Genomic DNA, 22,716 nt, shown 5'->3' with positions numbered 1-22,716 from the left:
TCACAACTGACAGTGTTTTCACTGCTGCAGATGACGGCCACTCTGCTGACTACCATGCGAGTGTGAGAAGTGACTAGTATTCGAGGGTTTAAGGCCCACTTTAAGGAATGATTCAGTTTTAGTTATTATTATATATCTTTACTATATTTTTCAAAGGGATTTGTCAAAAGTATTCTTGATTTGTTAGTCAGCAAGGAAACATTCTTGGATACTTTATTTGCACTTCTTCCCTGAAAAACATTTATATGTACTAAGACACATTATGAAATCATTTGTTAACAGGCCTATTTCCAAGGCTAGCCACTGGGTTTTTTTTTTTTTCCTTTCAGCCCCCTCCTCCTCTAGTGAAGGTGATAGAAGATTTGCCTCAGAGTAAACTGAATTCTGGTGATTTTAAAATGAAAGTGACATCAGGAAGAGTACAGCGGCCAGCAAAATCAAAGGAAAACAAAGTACAGACTAGAATATTAAAACAGGACTTGACTTGTAATTTGGAAAATAATGAGGTAAAACTATATCATAATGAATCTTGTGTGTGTTTGTCCTCACTCTGCTGGAGAGAAGGGTCATGATTTCTAGACCATCATTAACTTCACTCCTAAATGAGTTAAAGGAACATTACATGAAAAGAAGAAAATCTTATGCTCCTAAAACTTTTAAAATTATATTTGTTGTTTTAAAAAAGTCAAATGGGGGTCCTCCCTGGTAGTGCAGGGGGTTGAGCAGCACTATGCAGCACTATGAAGCTGCAGTTCCATCCCTGGCCAGGGAGCTACCCACATGGCGCAGCAGACCTCTCCTGTCTTGCCCGCTGCTCCCCTCAGCTGTGTATTTCAGTTCTGCTCCTGTTCTGCTCCCCACTCTCTCTGGTGAATCCTCTTGCCCCCGCCCCCACATCTCTGGCCTCTACCCCAGCTCTTGTAAGCGCAGATAAATAAATCTTTAAAAAAAAAAAGCCTTTGTGAGAATCCTTTAAAAAAATAAATTAAAAATATTTAAAAGACAAACAATACAGAATTGCACTATCCACTAGCTACTCATGGCTGATTGAGACCTGACCAATCTGAACAAAATGTCTTTTACACATCGCATATTGAAAACTTAAATGTGAACAATGACTGTAAAATACCTTAATAATTTTTATGTTGGTTATCTTTTAATTACATTGGTTAAATACAATATATTATGAAACAAATTTTACAAGTATCTTTGACTTTTTAAATTTGGTTCCTACAAAATTTTAATTACATTGGTGGCTCAAATTATTCAGTGGTGAAAAGAGTGCTGAGTTAAGTCAGAAAATCTGGTTTTGGATCTTGAGCCAAGATTTGGCAGGTTTGTAAACTTGAGCAAGTCACTGAAGTTCTCTTGACCACCTCATTTTCTCAAAGGAAGACGACATCCTCATCTTCTTCATATGGTTGGGATCAGATGAGCTAACCTGTGAAAATGGCCTTATAATCCTAAGGTCTTAAAAGTGTTTCTCATTAAGATAAAAATTGACATAAAATTAAGATGAGAGAGAGGGGACAAAAGGGAACACAATAACAGCGTGCATTGCTTCCCCATAGAGACTGGCAAACAGCAGCTCATGGACCATCGACAGCTACTCAAACAATGAATTTTATGTTGTGATTATATTTTAAATGGCATATAAGTATCTCCATAATATACTTGGCGTTACCTCTTGGTTCACAAAGACTAAAATAATTACTGTCTTATCCTTTACAGAAGCTTGGCAAACCCTGGTCTAGGGTAAACAGTATGTCATGAATTTTATCTGCCATGATATGCATGAGCGAGAGGGGGAGAGGCCGAGAGAGACGTGGGGAGAGTGGCACCCATGATAGTAAAATATTTCTTACTGTGTTGTGTTTTAAAGTTGGAAAGACACTGTGCACTAGATTACCTTTTCGGTTTTATTATTTTTTTTTTTTTTTCATGCTTTATTTATTTGTTTGCTGGTTTGTTTGTTTGTTTGTTTTGTTTATACATGCACTGGGTACAGTCAGAAGCGCGGGAGGGCGAGAGAATTCACCAGAGCCAGAGCGGGGAGCAGAGCAGGCAGAAGGACCGAAGCACACTGCTGAGGGGAGCAGCGGGCGGCAGGAGAGGTCTGCGCGCCATGTGGGACCCTCCTCTGGTGGCCGGGGAGCAGCCGGGGATCGAACCGGCGTCGCAGAGGCCGCGCGCAGCTTCGCAACCCAGCGCTCAACCGCTGCGCCACCGGGGAGGCCCTTCGGTTTTATTATTATGGCACTTACTGATAACATTTCTTTCTTTTTTAAAGAATGAATTGCCAGATGGATTAAACAAAAAGCGTTTACAAGTATTACTAAAAGGCTATGGTGAATATCCAATGAAATACAGGTAAAATTTAAATTTTTTCACTTTAAGTTTAACCCCCAAATTTTTCTAAAATTGGTTTTCTAACATTGGTTAAAATTTTAATTTAAGGATGTTCATTTGGCGCTCTCTGCTGCAACTGCCTGAAAATCATACTGCTTTTAGTAACCTGGTAGATAAGGGTGTCCACGTGGCATTTCTCAACCTTCAGAAGAGTTACCCCATCAAAAGTAGGAAGCTGCTCAGAGTGTTACAGAGGTAAGTTCAATATATAGTAGCAGTGAGTTTCCCCCCTAAGACAGTTATTAATTACAAGTGGAAAAATAGTAATTTTATAGCATAGAAACTCCCCAGACAATACCTTAACCTAGTAACCAAATTTAAAATCACCAGTAATAAAACATCAGTGTATGTTGCACATCATTTTTGTAGTATTATTGCCAAAAATTTATAGCCTCAGTCTAAGCATGAGAAAATCTCTGACAAACCCAGATGAAGAAGTAATCTAAAAATAACTGGTTTTCAAAAAAAAAATAAATAAATAACTGGTTGTCCTCCAATATGTCAGTATTGTAAGATGAGAATCTTAAGGAATTCTTACACCGGAAGAGTTATAGAGATGTAACAAATACAGTATTTGGATGGTAAAATGAAAACGTGACATTAGTGGAAAAAAAATGATAAAATTTAAATAAAGTTTCATTTACTTAATAGCGTGGTAGCAGTATTCATTTCCTGGCAATGATAATTGTGCTATATTTATGCAAGATACAACATGAAAGTAACTTAGTGAAAGTTATACAGGAACTCAACTATGTTTACAGCTTTTTGTAACCCTAAAATTACTTCAAAACAAAAAGTTTTTTTTTTTTTTTTAAAGGAAAGGAACTCTTAAAAGCACTGGAAGCAAATGTGGGAGAATTACAATAGCAGAGTAAGACTGGCCTTCCTAAGCAAAACATCGAGAGATTGACATGAGTAAAAATCTCTCCATTTAAAAAATTCTCAGATATAAGTAAAATCAAAAGTATATATGCAAACCATAACAAATAAAAGGCTGATATTTTTAATGTATGAAGTGTTTGTGTAAATGTGAAAGCATTCAACTCATTAAAAAATGGAACAAGTTGAATATATAGTGGAAATGGCTTCATGAACTGTTGCTTAATCTCCCCCAAATCGAAGCAAATGCATTTAAAGCTATATTTTAAAAATGTTTATTCTTGGGCCTCCCTGGTGGCCCATGCAGTTGGGTACCGCACTATGAGGCGATCTGCAGCCTCTGCGGCACGAGTTTGATCCCCAGCCTGCCAGGAAGCGGCCCACATGGAGCAGCATACCTCTCCTGTTGTGCCCGCTGCTGCCCTCAGCAGTGTATTTTAGTCGGTCTGCTTGTTCTGTTTCCCGCTCTGTCTCTGATGGGTCCTCTCACCCTCCACGTCTCTTGCCTGTGCCCCGGTTCTTGTATGCATAGATAAATCTTTTTTTAAAAAAAAAAGTGTTTATTCTTTAAAAACTACATTGAAATATTGTTTCTCACCTAAATTAATGGTTCAAAAGGTTGATAATTTATTGGCAAGACTGAGAAAATAGGCATCCCTTTAATATTTTCTCTCTCTAACACTGCTAATGAAATGGAGACACTATTTTTGTGAAGAATAATTTGGCACCAGCTATTGAAGTTACTAAAGCACATATCCTGTGACTCAGCAATTCTACTTCTAGGAATGTATCAAAATCTGAATTCCCACATCCACACTGTTGTTACACAGTGACATTAAGCACAGTGTAGCATTGTTTATTAAAGATGGAAAGCAAATGCCCAGGAGGAGCAAGTTAAAGATCTCAGGCATATATCTATACAAAGTGAACTTATGTAGCTATAAAATAGAAGCAATACATACACTGTTATGAGCTATTTCCAAGATACCATTAAAGCAAAGATGCAAAGTGCAGAAACAGCGTGCGTAACATACTACTACCATTTGTGATTTAAAAAAAAAAGGATTTATACTTTTACCAGTGGTTCTGGGGAGGAGAGCTAGATGATAGAGTTAGGAGGGAGAATTTCACCAAGATTACTGTATTGAAATTTTTATCACATGAATGTATAATTTATTCAAACAAATGTTAAACTGTTTTCTTCTCTTTCTTTCTTTATTTTATTCACAGAACCTTATCTGCATTAGCTCACTGGTCTGCCATCTTTAGTGACACACCATATCTTCCACTGCTGGCATTTCCATTTGTGAAATTATTCCAGAACAATCAACTTATCTGTTTTGAAGTTGTTGCTACTCTCATCAGTAAGTGTTAAATAATGAAACCAAAACTGATGCTTATATATTCTCCTGATCCTTGCAGCCTGACAACATTTAACAATTCTAATGAAAAACTTTCAGATACAGAACACACATTAACAATTTGGACATTTATGTAGTGCCCTTTTTATCTACGAGGAGATTTGGGTCATTGTTACTTGCTAGGTTTTGTTAGTAAGAAGGAAACACACGCTTCATTTACTGAGCATCCCTCAATACTCAGCATCTGTAAGGATATAGAGCATTTAGCCCACAGTATCTGTGGGGGATGGTGCTGTCCTCATTCATCTCATCCATAGCTAACGTATATTGGGATTTTCCTCGTGGCAGGTGCATTCTCGGTGTTTCCCCCAGAGTAGTTCATTCCATCTTGACAACAATCCTAATTGTTGTAAAGATAACTAACAATATTATAGGGTAATATTATTATTATATACTTCTTTCAGATGAAGAAACTCAGACACAGATTGTTTAAGTTCCCAAGATCAGGGTAATGGTAGAACAAGGGTTTGAACCCAGGTGGTTAAGACCCTCGAGCCCGTATTCACAACCATTGTGTTTCCTGCTCATCCTCACATCTACACTGAAAAGTGGCTTTTTTCATATTAGTAAAATAAGGGCAATTACACAGTTAATAAACTGGAACCACATTGTTTGGTTTAACAAAAATAAACAGTTTTAAAGTATTTTTCTTCTACAAAGATATCTCTAACAATAAAACTCTGAAAAGCAGAAATAAGATCAGCATACATATTGTGAACACTTTGGTATATTTCTCAGTACAGGTTTTATTTTACTATATTGCGTTTACTTTGACAAATTTTAACTGATTAGAGAAAATACACAAAAAAGAAAATTCACCAATATTTCTCTTCCCCAGAGACAACCTTGGATAATATATTGATAATATATATATTATTGTTAATATATATTATTGATAATATATTGATAATGTATATATTATTGATACTACATTGATGGATTTCTTACTAGAGTATTTCCCCCAAATCATTAGATATTTCTGAAAAGCATTTTTTGGCATATTATTACATATTGTCTGTTTCCCAATTTCTAGAGTTTTAACTGCTTTTCTAATTTTTCTAATTTTCATGCAGTTTTTTATTTATAATAAAAATACTTTTATTTACTATATTACATTTTTATAAAAGTAATCAGTATTTCATTGACTGTAATATTCTATAATATTCTAATATTCTATAATATATGTAATGTATGCAATAGTATTGTTGGACACATAGGTTATTTCTAACTTTTACGTATTAAAAGCAACAGTGTTATCATAATCTTTTTTTTTTTAAATAGAGGGTTTTAACAACTTAAGATTTTATTTTAAGATTTATTTATTTATTTATACAAGCACTGGGTACAGTCAGAAGCGCGGGAGGGTGAGAGAATTCACCAGAGCCAGAGCGGTGAGCAGAACAGGCAGAAGGACCGAAGTACACTGCTGAGGGGAGCAGCGGGCACGGCAGGAGAGGTCTGCACACCATGTGGGACCCTCGCTGGCGGTCGGGGATCGAACCGGCGGGGCAGAAGCTGCAGGCAGCTTCGCAGCCCAGCGCTCAACCACTGCGCCACTGGGGAGGCCCAGTGTTATAATCTTTGCATACAAATATGTCTATCAGTTTCTCTTGGTTATATTCCTAGATTTGGTATTATCAGGTCATAAAATATAAATAGTCTAATTGAGTTCCCAAAAGGGTTATAATAGTTACCCTACCGATAACACTAAGAGTTTCAAAAGAAAAATAACAAGAAGACATGCAATCCAATTCCAAATGGCAAAGGACTTGAGTAGACGTTTCTTACAGAAGATATCCAAATGACTAATGAGCATATAAAAAGGTACTAAGGGATATTAATCATTAGGGAACTACTAATCAAAACCACAGTGAGGTACTGCTTTTATGTACTAGAATAGCTACAATTAAAAAAAAATATCGCAACTAATGGCAATGATGTGAAAAAATTGCTAGTGAAAATGTAAAATGGTGTAGTCACTGTGAAAAAAAATGTGGCAGTTCCTAAAAAAGTTAGAATTAATATATATCACCAGCATTTGCATCCTAAAGATATACCACAGAGAACTGAAAATAGACTTAGATACTTGTATGTGAATGTTCACAGCAGCATTGCTCCCAATATCCAAAAGGTGGAAAAACCCAAGTGTCCATTAACAAATAAATGGATCAAGACAGATGTGTGTGTATACAGTGCAATATTATTCAGCCGTTACAAAGAGTGCTATACCATGGATAACCCTTGAAAACATTGTCATTAGTGAAATAAGCTAGACACAAAGAGACAGAATTATGTGAAATACCCTAAATAGGTAAATTCATAGACACAGAAAGTATTTGAGAGGTTACCAGGGACTTGGGGTATGGGAGTGGGAAGTTAGTGCTCAGTGGGTACTAACTTGTTTGTTTGGGAAAGGATTTTGGAAATAGAGCTAGTTGTTCAACCTTGTGAATATACTTAATACACTGAATTGAACTCTTAAAAATGGTATAAGTGGCAAACTTCACCTGAAACAGATTATGTCTCATTGAAGTAAGCCTGTAAAACTCTTTTATTTCCAATAAAATCCTGTTATATAGTTAAAGTATATGCTATACTAAGGAAAAATGATTTTTTTCTTCTAACCCTAACTTTTGAAAATCCAAAATGGTGAATATGAGTAGCTATGGACTTTCATCATGTTTATCAAATATATATTTACTAACTTCAACTAAATGTTAGCACTGCTTGGGATAAACCATTGTTTTAACTTTCAGTTTCACATCTTCAGGTAAAAAGTGTAAGGTTTATAGACTAACTTGTTTTGGAAGCTACCTCTGGTGTGGTATAAACAAAGCAGTATTTTTTTTTTTAATAGTAAAAAAAAACTAGAAAAAAAATTTGAAGAAATACAGTCACTTCTGTATGTTTATAAAAGTTATTTTTAAGTACTCTATAGAGTCTTTTGTGACCAGAGGGAATTCTTCAGATTTAATAAAGGATCCCCACACAATTGTCATTTATTTTTATTCTGCTCTCAATTAGTTCTGACTCTGACCTCAACCTATACTTCCATTTGGTGGTACCAGGCGGAATGGAGGAAGAGAAGGCAAGAAGTTACTGTATAAAGCAGGGTTTTTCTTTTTCCTCATTGCAAACAATGTTGTATTGATAAAGATGAATATAAAAGTCAGGGCTTTATGTGTACAGTGTTTTAAAATTCCCAGAAATAGCAGTGTCTGAGATGTAGTAGACACTTGGAAAATGTCATTGAACTAGATTTTCCTTTTAAAGTTAACTTATTTAAGAACAACAGTTAAAGATGTTGAAATATTTCTTTTAAAGTTTAGTCTTTGCAAGATTTTATGACTTAGTGAATTCAAATACTTATTAATACATGAAATAATGGAATTCTGGATTTGAAAATGACCTTATAAGCCAATCGCAATCCTTTATTTACTGATCAAAGCTTTTTTTTTTTTTTTTTGCAAATTTGAGAAACAAAATCTTCCTGTCAAGCCTCAAGACAGCACTTAAAATAAAAAATTCTGAATATAATAACTAAGGAGAACTGTGGTGGTAAGACAAGCAAAACAGACTAAGGATCTTAACTAGAGATTTTGAGAAGGTTTTGGGAGTTACTGGTTGCCAAGTGAGTGAAGGTTGGCCTTACTGGCCTCTTCAGTGGAGTGGACACTGCTTTCCCCCCATTGCCTTTCAGAGCATACCAGTGTCACTCATAGGGTGGTTTCGAAAGTCTGGTTACTGAAACAAGTTGTCATCAAATAATTAGATTTAAAATCTATTCTAGTGGTTACTTGTTACGGTGGCTGTAGAACAGTTAGTCTTTTCCTAGAAACAGGGACTCTTAATTACTGGGTAGGTTTACAGTACACACCCTTTTGTTTTTATGTGTTGCTATTTTTTTTTTTTTTTTTTAAGATTTATTTATTTATTTATTCAAGCACTGGGTACAGTCAGAAGCGCGGGAGGGTGAGAGAATTCACCAGAGCCAGAGCAGGGAGCAGAGCAGGCAGAAGGACCAAAGTACACTGCTGAGGGGAGCAGCAGGTGGCAGAAGAGGTCTGCGCGCCATGTGGGACCCTCCTTCAGTGGCCGGGGAGCAGCTGGGGATCGAACTGGCGTCGCGCAGGCTGCGGGCAGCTTTGCAACCCAGCGCTCAACCGCTGCGCCACCCGGGAGGCCCTGTGTTGCTATTAACATGTAGAAATAAGTACACGTAGCACACGGGGCAGCAGGAACCAGCCTGCCCTGCATCTAGGAGCAAGGATACTTTGGAAACATTTAACTGACCCTTTCTCACTGACTGCTCTAAAGAAATAGGTGGATTTCTTTAAATATAAATTACTCTATTAACTTGATGGAATTTTAAAATCTGTTCTAGAATTTAAATGGGCATCGTGTTTTCTCTTCTTTACTCATGAGCATGTGGAAGACATAAGAGTGGCTATATTTAAGAATTGCAAATTCCTTTGATAATATTGAAGTGCAAAGATAAGGTTTTCCATTTTTTTCTTTATAGTCAATTGGTGTCAACACTGGTTTGAATATTTTCCTAATCCTCCTATCAATATTCTCAGTATGATCGAAAATGTTTTGGCGTTTCATGACAAGGAGCTGCTGCAGCACTTCATCCATCATGATGTAACTTCCCAGGTAAGAGGTGTTGGTTGGTAAATAGATTGTTTGGAAACTAATATTGGTCTGGTATAAACAAAGTACTTTTTTTTTTTTGAAAGAGTATGGTGAAGAAAAAACTATCCTTTTGTATTTTTAACAGTATTCTTCCTTAAATTGCTTTCCTAAATGTTTATACAGAAGGGTCCGCGCTAAGGTGGTTCTTTTCATATTTTAAAAATGACTCTAATAGCTAAGTGAAATACAAGAGAGTATTACCAGTCACTAACTTTTCCCTAGAAAATAATATTTTTAAATTTCCTTTAGGTCTATGCATGGCCTCTTCTTGAAACTGTGTTCTCAGAGGTGCTGACAAGAGAGGAGTGGCTGAAATTATTTGATAACGTCTTTTCCAACCACCCTTCGTTCCTCCTGATGACGGTTGTGGCCTACAACATGTGCTCTCGAGCACCTTTGCTCAACTGTAATCTTAAAGATGACTTTGAGGTAAATTTCCTTGTTCTCAAATTTCATTTATTTCAAATGAAAAGTCTGTCTCTTCATTGATTCCTCTTGTGTGTCAGGCACTGGTGCTGGGTGGTGGGGATGGAATGGGGACACTTACACTGCATTTCCCCTTACATAGTTTGGGGACAGTTCAACCGTCAAATAAGAGCATAGTTTCAGAAAAGAATCAGGGAAAGACTGGAGTTTTGTGCTTTCTGCCTAGATAAAGGGTGTTTAACAGCGGGTGATTGTTTGATTCTTTGTGTGATCCTCTCAGCGACCCAGCTGGTCTATGACAACCTGCATGCAAATTCTAAGACTTTAGTAACTAAGAATTTTGAGGTGTGGCAGGAAAGTGACTGAAAGAAAGCACTAGAGGTGGTTATTAGAAGCAGAGTTTCTTTTTGTAGATGGGATGAACCACTGTTGGTTTTTTTCTTATTTATTTTATCCTTGCTATCAAGCAATTTCTCCATCATGTTCACAGGCTACCTACATGTATTTTAGAATTTGGATCTGCCAGCAGAACAAAATAATGTGGAAACATTTCAGATATTTTTAAAGAATCAAGCTAATTTGTTTTCAAAGGCTAATTGACTTTGAATTTTATTTGTTTTGTATTTTGGAAGAAAAAAATCAAAGCAGAAGAGTTTATTCCATTGTGGAAGCATTCTTCTATTACGAAGGAAGTTTTCATTTTGAGTTACAATTATTACTTATTTCAAAATTTCATAATATGGTTGTGAAGTTTCATTACATTTTGAAACATGAAATTAATTGCATTTTCATTTGAAAACTTGGATTAAGAAAACAAGTGAATTTAAGAAAATCCTCTTAAAGATAAATTTACATTTGTATTTTCAAAGTCTTAGTCTAATTCCACCTCATAATTGCTTTGTTAGGTAAATCTCAATTTAAACACCCGATTTTCTTACAGTATTTTTTTCACCATCGGAATAACCTGGACATAAGTGTGGTAATCAGAAAAGTGTACCATCTCCTGGATACCACACCTGCCGATATCCACCCAGACAGCATGCTTGATGCATTCGTGGCACTTACAAAAGGGCAATACCCAGTATTTAATCAGTATCCTAAGTTTATTGTGGACTATCAGACACAGGAACGAGAAAGAATAAGGAAGGACGAATTGGATTACTTAAGAGAGAGGTAATCATGGAATTGTTCTTTGTCTATTAAAAAAATCTGTTATAAATAAGTTTTTCAATTAAAAAATGCATGTAAATTATTCTGTATTTGTGTAAAATCAGAGCTGGAAGGCTGGAAATATCTTTGAAGATATTTAAGTCTTAATATGGAAGTAAAATAATTACACATTAATCCAGTATATATTTTGTATTTTTGTGGTTCTTGGACTTAAATTATTGAGTTTTCTTATTTACATTTGCTGTAACGATACATTTTATCTACTTAAGGCAGACAGTTGAAAATATGCAAGCTGAAGTGGACCAGCAAAGAGTTGAAGATGAAACTTGGTACCAGAAGCAAGAACTACTTCGTAAAGCTGAGGAAACCAGAAGAGAAATGCTCCTGCAGGAGGAGGAGAGGATGATACAGCAAAGAGAGAGGTATCTTTTATCATGCTGAAGATATTTGTGATTTTTCTTTTCTTTCATGTGTTGTTATAGGGACTTCACAGTATGTACTGTTACCCTGCTGTGGTATTGCCATTAAGCATATATTTAAGTTGATAGAAAGATATCAGTGTGTACTACCATCCCAGAAATTGGTACATGGTAAAATGTCGTTCTCAAACTTTACTGAATGTGCTCTAACTTTGCACTGATCACTTAGAAGTAATCCAACATCTGATGTATCTTGGAGGACATTATTAGAAACAGTTTACAGTGAGCAGAGATGCTTTTTAAGGGACTGTTTAAAATTGTGCTTTAAATATATCATTTTGACCTGATAATTGAAGCAAAGTGATTACCTCATTATGCCTTTCATACTGAAGTCAGGGAGAGAAGTAAATGCTTATTAAAGTATGTTAATAAAAACAGTTTAAAGAGAATGGAAATTATGGAAGCCTAATTGTGGGAAACAAGTCTTGTCTGTTGATTCTTATTGTTGGGTGGAGCTTTAAGAAACAGATTCCTAGGGCCTCCCTGGTGGCACAGCTGTTGAGTGCTGGGTTGCGAAGCTGCCCGCAGCCTCTGTAGCGCTGGTTCGATCCCCGGCCGCCAGGCGAGAGTCCCGCCTGGCGCGCAGACCTCTCCTGCTGCCCGCTGCTCCCCTCCACAGTGTACTTCGTCAGGCTGCCTGCTCTGCTCCCTGCTCTGGCAGATTCTCTCTCACACACACACACCCCCCCCCACCCCCAAGCTTCTGACTGTATCCAGTGCTTGTATAAATAAATAAATAAATAAATCTTAAAAAAAGAAAGAAACAAATTCCTAGATTAGGTTAAAAAGAATTATTGAACTGAACCCTTTACCTTCTACTAAAACTCTAAATGAATCATCTTTGGTACCATTGGAGCATTTATTGGCAACCTCCCCTTAGATGGCGGATATCCGCTGTATTGAGATGGTTTGAGCAGCAGACCTGCTAAGAGTTTTAAATGTGACAAGGATAGCCAGCTGCTCGTGGGCCATCTGTCATGTCATGAGTGCAGACTTGCTTTATAATTGGGCATCTTTCATTTATATAGTATAAACACAGCTCTGTCACAGGGCACTGGATAAATTGGGAATGACCTGAAATAGGTGGCAAGCTTTGATTATGGCAAAATTTAGTAATTTTTCATCTAATAATTTAATATTTTTATGTGTTCTTGATATATTTTGTATTTAAGACTGGCTGCTGTGAAAAGAGAGCTGAAAGTAAAGGAAATGCACTTACAAGATGCGGCAAGAAGGCGTTTTCTGAAGCTTCAGCAAGACCAACGTGAAATGGAGCTAAGAAGACTGGAGGATGAAATTCAGAGAAAGGTTTACTTTTCTTGTCTTCAGTCTCATACATTATCCCTTTTACCTTCATCTAAATATAGTAAACACCTTTAAGTGAAGTGTTATTCCTAGAGTTCACAATGACTGCCAAATGGCCACTTCAGTTTTGTTTACTTTTCTTTTTTTTTTTTTTTTTTTTTTTAAATAATTGTCTGGTGGTCGCTCTTACTTTTTTTTTTTTTTTTTTTTTAAAGATTAATTTATTTATTTATATAAGCACTGGGTACAGTCAGAAGCACGGGAGGGTGAGAGAATTCACCAGAGCCAGAGTGGGGAGCAGAGCAGGCAGAAGGACCGAAGTACACTGCTGAGGGGAGCAGCGGGCGACAGGAGAGGTCTGCGCGCCATGTGGGACCCTCCTCCGGTGGCCGGGCGCAGCTGGGGATTGAACAGGCGCTGCAGAGGCTGCGGGCAGCTTAGCAACCCAGCGCTCAACCACTGCACCACCGGGGAGGCCCAGTTTTATTTACTTTTCCCCTCTGCTATTCTACCTTTTGTATTTCATTGATGGGTAAATATTTTAGAAATGCCAGGAAAATTAGTCAAGCTGCTAGTGTCCTTGGTGACAACTGCTCTAAAAATATAAGTATCATTTAACAAAACATTAAGTTGATTGTGAATAGGGGAAATACTCTTTTTTTTAACTGTAAAATTTTTTTTTTAATTTTATATATTTTTACATCATTTTTAATTTTTGCACAATGTATGCATTTTCATCTTGGTTATATTCCCCATACAATTCCCACTCCCCCTTGTTTTGATCCTACTCCCTCTTTCTCCTTCCCTCCTCCCCACTGTAGTGTGTGTCTGGTTTATAGTTGCTTGTTGATTTTGATTTTTACTTTATTATAATTAGTCTTTTTCCTGGTCCCTTATTTAGGTTTTTTAGATCCCTGCTATGAGTGAGACCATCCGGTATTTTCCTTTTTCTTTCTGGCTTATTTCGCTTAGCATGATCCCTTCCAGCGCCATCCATGTTGCTGCAAATTGCATGAGTTTATCTTTTGATTGCTGAGTAATATTCCACGGTGTATATGTACCACATCTTCTTGATCCAGTCATCTATTTTTGGGCATTTGGGTTGTTTCCAAAGCTTAGCTATTGTAAACAGTGCTGCTATAAACATAGGGGTGCAGGTGCTCTTTGGAATTGATGTTTCTGTGTCCTTTGGGTAAATACCTAGGAGTGGAATTGCTGGATCATATGGAAGCTCCATCTTTAGCAGATTGAGGAACCTCCACACAGCTCTCCATAGCGGGTTGCTCCAGTTTACACTCCCACCAGCAGTGTAGTGGAGTTCCTTTTTCTCCACATCCTCACCAACATTTGTTGTTGCTAGCTTTTTTAATATGTGCTATTCTCACTGTGTAAGATGGTATCTCATTGTAGTTTTGATTTGCATTTCCCTGATTGCAAGTGATGCTGAACATTTTTTCATATGCCTGTTGGCCATTTGCATTTCCTCTTTGGAGAAGTTTCTTTTTAGCTCTTCTGCCCATTTTTTGACAGGATTATTTATTTTGTTTTTGTTGAGTCTCATCAACTGTACATCAGTTGTGTTGTGTGCAACAACTGTGTGCATCAACTGTACATCATTAGTGTTGTGTGCAAAAATTTTCTCCCAATCAGTGGGGTGTCTTCTTGTTTTGATTGCTGTCTCTTTTGCTGTACAGAAGCTCTTTAATTTGATGTAGTCCCAGCTATTTATCTTTGCCTTCACTATCACTGCTTTGGGTGATGTGTCTTTAAAGATGTTACTGAGGTGCATGTCATGTAGTGTTTCGCCTCTGTTTCCTTCTATATATCTTATGGTTTCAGGTCTCACGTCTAGTTCTTTAATCCATTTTGAGTTGGTTTTTGTACATGGTGTGAGGTAGTAGTCAAGCTTCATTGTTTTGCATGTAGCAACCCATTAACTATAAAAACTTTTTCATGGCCAGTATAAAAAGATTTCCATTACAAAGCATGTGAGTAAAAGTGGAACTTCTCTGCTTGCCTCTCATTTTATCACTAGAGATAAACTATTAAATGGCTAATAAAATGCCCTTTCAGATGTTCTTCAATAGCTAAAGGAGTAATTACATTCATATTTTCCTATAATATTACAGAAATAAGATTATTCTCCCTACATATTGTTTTTGCAACCTGCTTTTTGAAATAATATATAGCAAATATCTTTTCATATGACTATACCTGTCTGTTCTTTTTTTATGGTTTAAGGGTCCATTGTATGACTGTCATAGTGTAATTAATCCTTTGCTGCCCAACTCTAGGTTGTTTGGTGTTTTGCTGCTTTAAAGCAAGTGCTAAGTAGTATATTCTCAGTATAAACCTTGGAGTATTGCACACATACTTATGTTGAGTTATGCCAAAGTCCTTCAAAAATGAACCTGTTTAAGCTATTTTAAGTGTATCAGAGTCCCATACCCTAGTCAATTTGAAGTATATCATTCTTAATATTTGCCAGTCTAGTAGGTGAAGAATGACCTATTTTAACTTGCCTTTTTGTTTTTTGTTAGTGAGGTTAAATATCTTCAGTTATTTATCTTCTGTTTATAGAAGTGTAAATTTTACATCCATATCATTTGTTGATTTTTCTATCAAATTAGTCTTTTTCTGAACATGGGCTCTTAGTGTCAGTTAGGGCAACACTACCTAACAGACATGTGAGGTGAGCCAGGTAGATAACCAAGGTTTCTAACAGCGACAGTAAGAAAGTAAGAAGAAACAGGTGATAGAAGTATTACATTTACTATATTCGCAAATTATTTCAATATGTAATTAGTATAAAGACATTATTAGTGAGATGTTTTACATTTTGTTTGCACTGAGGCCTTAAACCCAATAGTCAGCTTACACTTACAGCACCTAATGTGGACTAGTCATATTTTTTTTTTAAATAAATTTTATTTTTATATTCCCCATACAATTGCAATCCCCTTATTTTGACCCCATGGACTGGTCATATTTTAAGTGCTCAACAACCATACATAGCTGGCGGCTGCCCAGCAGCGTAAGTTGGGCATCAACTCTTCTGTCTGTTGTAATTTTTTTTTCCTCTAGTCTGTGTTGCTTATCTTTTAAGAATGTTTAAAGGTCTTTTTTTGTTACCCAAAATTATTTTTGGGTAACTACATGTCATGTCCTTTATTCTCATCTCTAAAAAAATTGGCACTTTAGGCAATCAAGTATTTAAGATGGTTTCTAAGATTCTTTAGTCTCAGGAGTACCTGACCCAAACCCTCTAGTGTACAGGAGTGAAAGGCTTCCAAGTGATCCGACTCTGGAGAAAGGTAACTCTGAATGAAATCAACGCAGGGCGCATTCAGGTTAAATAGTCCACAATAAATTTAAACTTAGCATTACTAGTTACCAAGCCAAATTTATGAAGGTATAGAAGTATAAAGAAAAAGAACATTAAATAAATGTTACATTTAATAAGTTTAAACATTCTATATTTTTATCTACCCCATATTTAAATTGCTCAAGTTTTTTAACTCATAATATTGGCTAATGTAAAATGGTAAGAACGACCATCTGTTCTCCCAGCCTGGGAGCATATGGTAATTATGCTTTCTGTTGCAGAAAATTAAACTTAGCTGTTCAACTCAGATATTCCTAGATTCCACAGTAAATGTTAACATATTATCGATTACTTTGGTTTAAAAACTCAATTATTCTTATTAAATACTTCTCACTATATTGTTTGGATTACAAGATACTAAAAATTATTTTTTTTTAATTATTTTGTAAATTTTTTTTTGACACTGTTGTTCCCCCATAGGTACTTATGAGAGATCGAGAAATTGCTACCACAGCCAAAGACCTAGAAATGAGACATCTGGAACTAGAATCACAAAAAAGACTGTATGAGAAGGTATAAATTAGCTAATTCCAATATGAAAAGCAAAAGCAGGATTTGTTCACACTCTCTTTAGCTTGTATTTATTCTTGGTTTTAAAATGTTCATCTTATTTGTTTTCGAAGAGGAATATAGTGTCATCCAGGATTGTAAGGTAGCCAGAATGTCTGAACATACAGAGTTTGTTGTAATTCTTTAACTCATGTTTCTCTTAGCAACTTAGCCTAGTGTCTGAAGCACCAGATGTAAGCCCCAGATTTTGCGTCAGGCTCTTCTACCAGCTTACTAAGGCTTCTCGTGTTTGTATTACCCCAGTTCTTCGCAGGACTTTAAAAGGCAAAGGCTAAAAAAGCACTTTAAGTTTGAGTCCTCTGGAGTCAGATCAGCAGGTCTACTTAGTACAGATAGTCTAACTTTCTGGACTGGAAAAAGAAACTTTGTTAATATAAATATTATTTGGGAAAAACATTTATTCATTTGTTTAATATTCAAACCATAAGTTTTCGCTTCCTTCAGCCCTCTTAAAGTCAGGTGTTGGGTTTCAAATTAGTGATAACTGCAAATACATAACAAGTAACATACAGAGGATTGTTTTTCACATTAAATGAGATTTAAAACATAGCATCTACTCATACCCATGGTAATTTTTTAAGTTTCTTCATTGAACTTCAGGAACTAAGTCAGGGATTTACACTTTGGCTAAGTTTCCTATGATTTTGTATTAGATGTAATTATTTGGACCAAGCTAAGATTTACTTTTTACTGTCTTTTCTTTGGAGGGGATGGTATAGTGGCACCAGAGGGTATAATATCAGAATTAACAGAGAATTTGTCAGAAAAATACCAAGAATTTCCAAATATTTTTCTGATTCTCATATATCAACATTTTGCTAAATTTGCACTATTCTCTTTCTGAATATACGTATAGATAAATACATGGACTTTTTTTCTCAACTGTTTAAGAATAAGTTGCAGACATAGTACCCCAAGACCCCTGCATACTTTAGTATGTATTTCCTAAAACCAAGGAATCCTATTCAAAATCAGGAAATTGACATTTTATTATCTATTATATAAACCTTATTCATATTTCATCAGTTGTTCTAGAAATGTCCTTTAGAGCAAAGGAAAACCTGAGATCATCCATTTATCAGTTGTCATTGGAACCATTCTGGGTCTCTATATTTTATGATCTCAATATTTTGGAAGAATCTAGGCAGGTATTTTGTTGAATATCCCTCAATTAGCATTTTCTGGTATTTAGACTCAACTTACATTGTTTGGGCCAGAAGACCACAGAAATAATGCTGAGTTCCTTTTTGTGTATCTTATCATTTTTGCTATCTTTCAAAAGAAATATTTAGGCAAATTAATGGAGTTAGATACAACTTAACCAACTCAACAAAACTAGTAAAATCCTGAACTTTCAGTTAGAAGTAAATGTGCTGCTACTGTCTTTTTCAGACTAATTTTAGTGATTAGCACTTCTCTGCCAAACCTTTTTATTACATTAGCATAATTAAAAGGGTCTATTTTTATTTTTTATTTTTAAAGATTTATTTATTCATGCATACAAGAACCGGGGTACAGGCCAGATGTGCGGGGGGGTGAGAGGATTCACCAGAGACAGAGCAGGGAACAGAACAGGCAGACGGACAGAAATACACTGCTGAGGGGAGCAGCAGGTGAGACAGGAGAGGTCTGCCGTGCCATGTGGGCATGTCCCTGGCCGGCTGGGAATCCAACCCACGCTGCAGAGTCTGCGCTCAACCCGCAGCACCACCGGGGTAGGCCAAAAGGGTCTATTTTTAAATAAATGATAGCCCAGGAAACAAACGATACTTTGTGCATATACTGGAAATATCAACCCAATATATAATTTGTATAAATGATTTCTAAACAAAAGAATAAATTAAATAAAGAAGCAAATACTGACCTGTGACCCCGGTCCTATCCCTTTCTTTGTCTTCTGGGCTCTGCTGTCCTTAGTCCACTTCCTGGCCCTCATGCGCATGTGCCTGCTCGTGGGCACTGTCCAGCCTTGCCAGGATTGCTGTAAGATTACGAGTTACCATGAGCATGTCTGCTGTCACTGCCGTTAGCGCTTTACTTTGAAAATTAGATGATGATAATTTTTGCTGTATGCATATTAGTATTCTTAAAACAAGTCATTTTGTATTTTATCAATATGTAATTGGTGATTTTTTTGCCCACAAACTTATTTTTTAAATAGAATCTTACTCGAAGTCAAGAAACTGCTGCAAAAGAAATGCGAGAAGATGCTGACGCCTACAGACGAAAAGTGGACCTGGAACAGGAGCTGTTCCACAAGCTAATGAACACGAATCAGACTCAAAGCCAAAAAACTCAGAAGGTAGAAGTAAATTCAGTGCATGTATTTGGAGCAGGAATTTCCATTTGTCATCCTTTTAAAAGAAGCGGTTCAAAATTGAACTCTCTGAAGTTAATTCATCTCTTTACCTCAGTTATCACGGTTCCTAAAATCTCCCGTTACTTTAGTTGCAGGTCACTTCACTGACAGCAGTATACACATGTCTTTCCTACTGTGAGCATACTTCGTACTACTTCAAAGAAAATACTAAGGAAATAGTCACTTTATAAAGTGCATTATCCTCCTCTGTTGTCCCTGAGTCAATCCAGTCGCAGAACACCCAGCATCTCTGCGGCGCATACTGTAGGATGTCAGTCACACTCTGCAGTAGATGTGGGATGACAGCAAATACTGGAAATGCTATCTTGAAGCTAATTTTTTTAATGTCACATTGGAAGATATGGTACATTGCGAATCTTTTTTTTTTTTTTTAAAGATTTATTTATTTATGCATACAAGAGCTGGGTGCAGGCCAGAGATTCAGGGAGCGAGAGGATCCACCAGAGACAGAGTGGGGAGCAGAACAGGCAGACTGACTGAAACACTGCAGAGGGCAGCAGCGGGCGAGACAGAAGAGGTCTGCTGCGCCATGTGGGTTGCTTCCTGGTTGGCCAGGGACTGAACTCATGCTGCAGAGGCTACAGATTGCTTCATAGTGCGGTGCTTAACCCCTTGTGCCACCAGGGTGGACCTACATTGCGAATCTTTAAAAATATTTTCCAAACTTATTTTATAGATTTTCAGAGGGGGGCGGGGGTTACCCTTTCAGAAATGCTGGCTTTAGTGAATTGAGAATTGAGAACTTCAAAAAAGAACTTTCTGTTATCTGCTTAACAAAATTGTAAGTGGGATCTGACCTGCCCCTGGTGCAACAGCCAGGAATAGTGTCAGATTTCGCTCCCTTCTTACTCTGCAGCAGTCCCTTGACTGATCCCTCAAGGATGTCCCATCATTTCTTTTTGTCCTTGACACTTCTGATTCCTTTTCAAGATGTGGAAACATTCAAATTGTTGGATCCCACCCATCCCTTAAGCCTGTAAGTTCTCAACCTTGGCCAGACATTAGAATCACCTGATTCCAGTGTACCAATGTCTTAACATACTAATGTCAGCCACCCCAGAAATTGATTTCATCGGTCTGTGGTGGGACCTGTACCTCAGTGTGTCTTAAACACTCAGGTGATTCTGTTATGCAACTGGGGTTATGAGAGCTGCCCTAGATGTTTAGATGCACTGAATAGCGATACCATCATGTTATACAGTCTTTCTGAAATTTAAAAATGTTTCTTAGTTAATTGAAGAAAATCTGGCAAAAGCTGAACAGGCGTGTTTAAATACTGACTGGCGCATTGAAGCTTTACATAAACAAAGACGTGATGACCTACAACGAGATGATTGTTACTGGGAAATGGCTAAACTCCTTCGGAAGAACAGAAAGGAAGAAATAGAAGTATTAAACGCAATGATGGGGGAGGAAGCTAGAAAGGTAGGAATGGTGTTATAAACTTTGTGAATTCAGCATTTAAATGTTGAAATGTTACATAATCAAAGGACAAAAGCATCAACCAAATAGTTTTTGATGGAAAAGATCACAAGAATAATCTTATTTTAGTTGGTATTGCTCAGAGAAGACATCTAGTATCGGTTCCACCTAAAACTAGCTAAGCATTTTTCTCATTTACATTAATGTGGCTCAGTTTCCAGCTTCCTGCATTTATTCTAGCAGATTCAATGATATTACCACTTTCTTGTACCTAATTTTTTATACTTTGCTGCTAGTAAAAGACTTAACAGTTAGGAATTCTATGTAGCGGCCAGTAACAAAACTCACATTATAGTGACGATAAACGAGGGAAGTGTTTCTCACATGGAGAAAGCCTGGAGGGCGGCAGGTGAGGGTTCGTGTCCTGGCTCAGGTCCATCAGAGAAACCGCCTCCTCAGCCTGCCTGCACTACCTTCTGGTATGTCCTCCATTCTCAAGAGTCCTTACTGTCCAGGATGACCTCAGGAGTTTCACCATCACATGCACAGTCCAGACAGCAGGAGGAAGGTCGGGTGGAAGTGCAAAAGGTTCCAACTCCTAGCTGAGACAGCTCCTTTTAACTCCTTTCCAGAAGTCTCATATCACATTTCTAGCCACATTTGGCAGCAAAGAATGTTGGGAAATGTAGTCTTTTTAGCAGGGAGCATTATCACCCCAAATAAAATTAGTTTTTGTTTTTTATTTTTTTTGAGGTATATTTTTTCCACTCTCCTTTTGCCATCTTTTTTTTTTTTTTAAAGATTTATTTATACAAGAACTGGAGTACAGTCAAAGGTGCGGGGGTGGGTAGGGGGGTGTGAGAGAGGTTCACCAGAGACAGAGCAGGGAGCAGAACAGGCAGATTGACCAAAGTCCACTGCTGAGGGGAGCAGCAGGCAAGTCAGGAGAGGTCTGCCTCGCCATGTGGGTTGCTCCCTGGCTGGCCGGGAATCGAACCCGCACTGCAGAGGCTGCGGACAGCTTCACAGCACTGCGCTCAACCCACTGTGCCACCAGGGAAGCCAGAATTCTCTTCTTAAAAAAGAATCAGATAACGGATTTTGAGGAGGCAACTTCCAGTCTGTGTCATACATCTGTATCTTTTGGCTGATCTTCCAGCAACTCTAGATCTGTAGATACTACCACAGACACAACAAATGTTGCCAGGGGCCCCGCAGAGTAAAGGAGAATAGGAGCTAGATAACTGGCAGCTTTGCCTGAGTGGATTTCCTTCCTCACTGTTCAGATCCCTTTTCCTCCTCCCCACTCAAGGGGTAGGGCACCTGCTGGTAACCCTTTCATTCAAGGGCAGGGAGGGCTGCAGGTGATGCCCAGATCCCTGAGGCGGCATATGCTTCAGGAAAGTTCTGGTGGAAGCCCTCCGGGTAAGGGCCTACATCAGGACTGGACTGTGTAAAATGAGGTGCTTCTCTCCTTTGGGTAACATGGAATATTTGAGAGTGGACAAAGCAGCATGGGAAGGGCTTTTCGTGTTCTGCAGAGTTCCTTTGGACCCAGCGTCCTGGTTCTGAGGCCAGCTTGACTCCTGCATGGCCTGGGGGAATCAGCCAGGTGCCTCCTCATCAGTAACATAAAAGAGAATCTCTGTGGCTGTTCCTGGTCGTAGGATTTGTTAAAGTTTAAAAGTTATATGGTATTTTAAATACATTAGGTACCCTTTGAGCTAATTTTATTTTCTCACTTTAGAAAGTGGGCACCAACAGGGGCCTCTCTGGTGGCTCAAGGGGTTAAGACGCAACCTACGAAGCTATCCACAGCCACTGCAGCACGAGTTCAATCCCCAGCCAGGGAGATGATCCACATGGCGCAGCAGACCTCTTCTGTCTCATCTGCTGCTCCCCTCAGCTGTGTATTTCAATCAATTTGCCTGTTCTGCTCCCCACTCTGTCTCTGGTGAATCCTCTCACCCCATGCCTCTGGCCTGTACCCCAGTTCTTGTATGCATAAATAAATAAATCTTTTAAAAAAAAATCTTTATAAAAAAAAAAAGATAGAAAGTGGGCACCAACAGAGATTACCTGGCTTCCCTGTAACCATCATGTGTGCCAAGTGGGTGAAGAATGCATTCATTTTCTGAATTGTACAGACTTCATTAAGACATAGCATTCAAACTA

The 22,716-nt window shown here is 37.6% G+C and overlaps 1 protein-coding gene across 6 annotated transcripts in view; it reads left to right on the top strand.

Moving 5' to 3' along the window:
• Positions 1 to 22,716, top strand: part of TBC1D31 (TBC1 domain family member 31) — a 48,279-nt gene that overhangs the window by 24,007 nt on the left and 1,556 nt on the right. For 3 of the 6 annotated variants that reach the window (XM_037502106.2, XM_054692000.1, XM_037502123.2), the window contains 12 exons: positions 330 to 506; positions 2,291 to 2,370; positions 2,458 to 2,604; positions 4,519 to 4,652; positions 9,232 to 9,365; positions 9,654 to 9,833; positions 10,771 to 11,003; positions 11,270 to 11,422; positions 12,652 to 12,787; positions 16,590 to 16,682; positions 18,901 to 19,041; positions 20,350 to 20,544. In XM_037502106.2, the coding sequence (XP_037358003.1) occupies positions 330 to 506; positions 2,291 to 2,370; positions 2,458 to 2,604; positions 4,519 to 4,652; positions 9,232 to 9,365; positions 9,654 to 9,833; positions 10,771 to 11,003; positions 11,270 to 11,422; positions 12,652 to 12,787; positions 16,590 to 16,682; positions 18,901 to 19,041; positions 20,350 to 20,544 (1,803 nt within the window). The remainder of the gene's footprint in view (positions 1 to 329; positions 507 to 2,290; positions 2,371 to 2,457; positions 2,605 to 4,518; positions 4,653 to 9,231; positions 9,366 to 9,653; positions 9,834 to 10,770; positions 11,004 to 11,269; positions 11,423 to 12,651; positions 12,788 to 16,589; positions 16,683 to 18,900; positions 19,042 to 20,349; positions 20,545 to 22,716) is intronic. The other 3 variants (XM_037502114.2, XM_054692001.1, XM_037502133.2) reach the window with 1 other exon arrangement.

Source organism: Talpa occidentalis, unplaced genomic scaffold (genome assembly GCF_014898055.3).
Source record: "Talpa occidentalis isolate TD23 unplaced genomic scaffold, MPIMG_talOcc4v2.1, whole genome shotgun sequence".
NCBI lineage: Eukaryota > Metazoa > Chordata > Mammalia > Eulipotyphla > Talpidae > Talpa > Talpa occidentalis.
The sequence above is the reverse complement of the archived record's forward strand: the minus strand, read 5'-3'. Positions and strand labels throughout refer to the sequence as shown.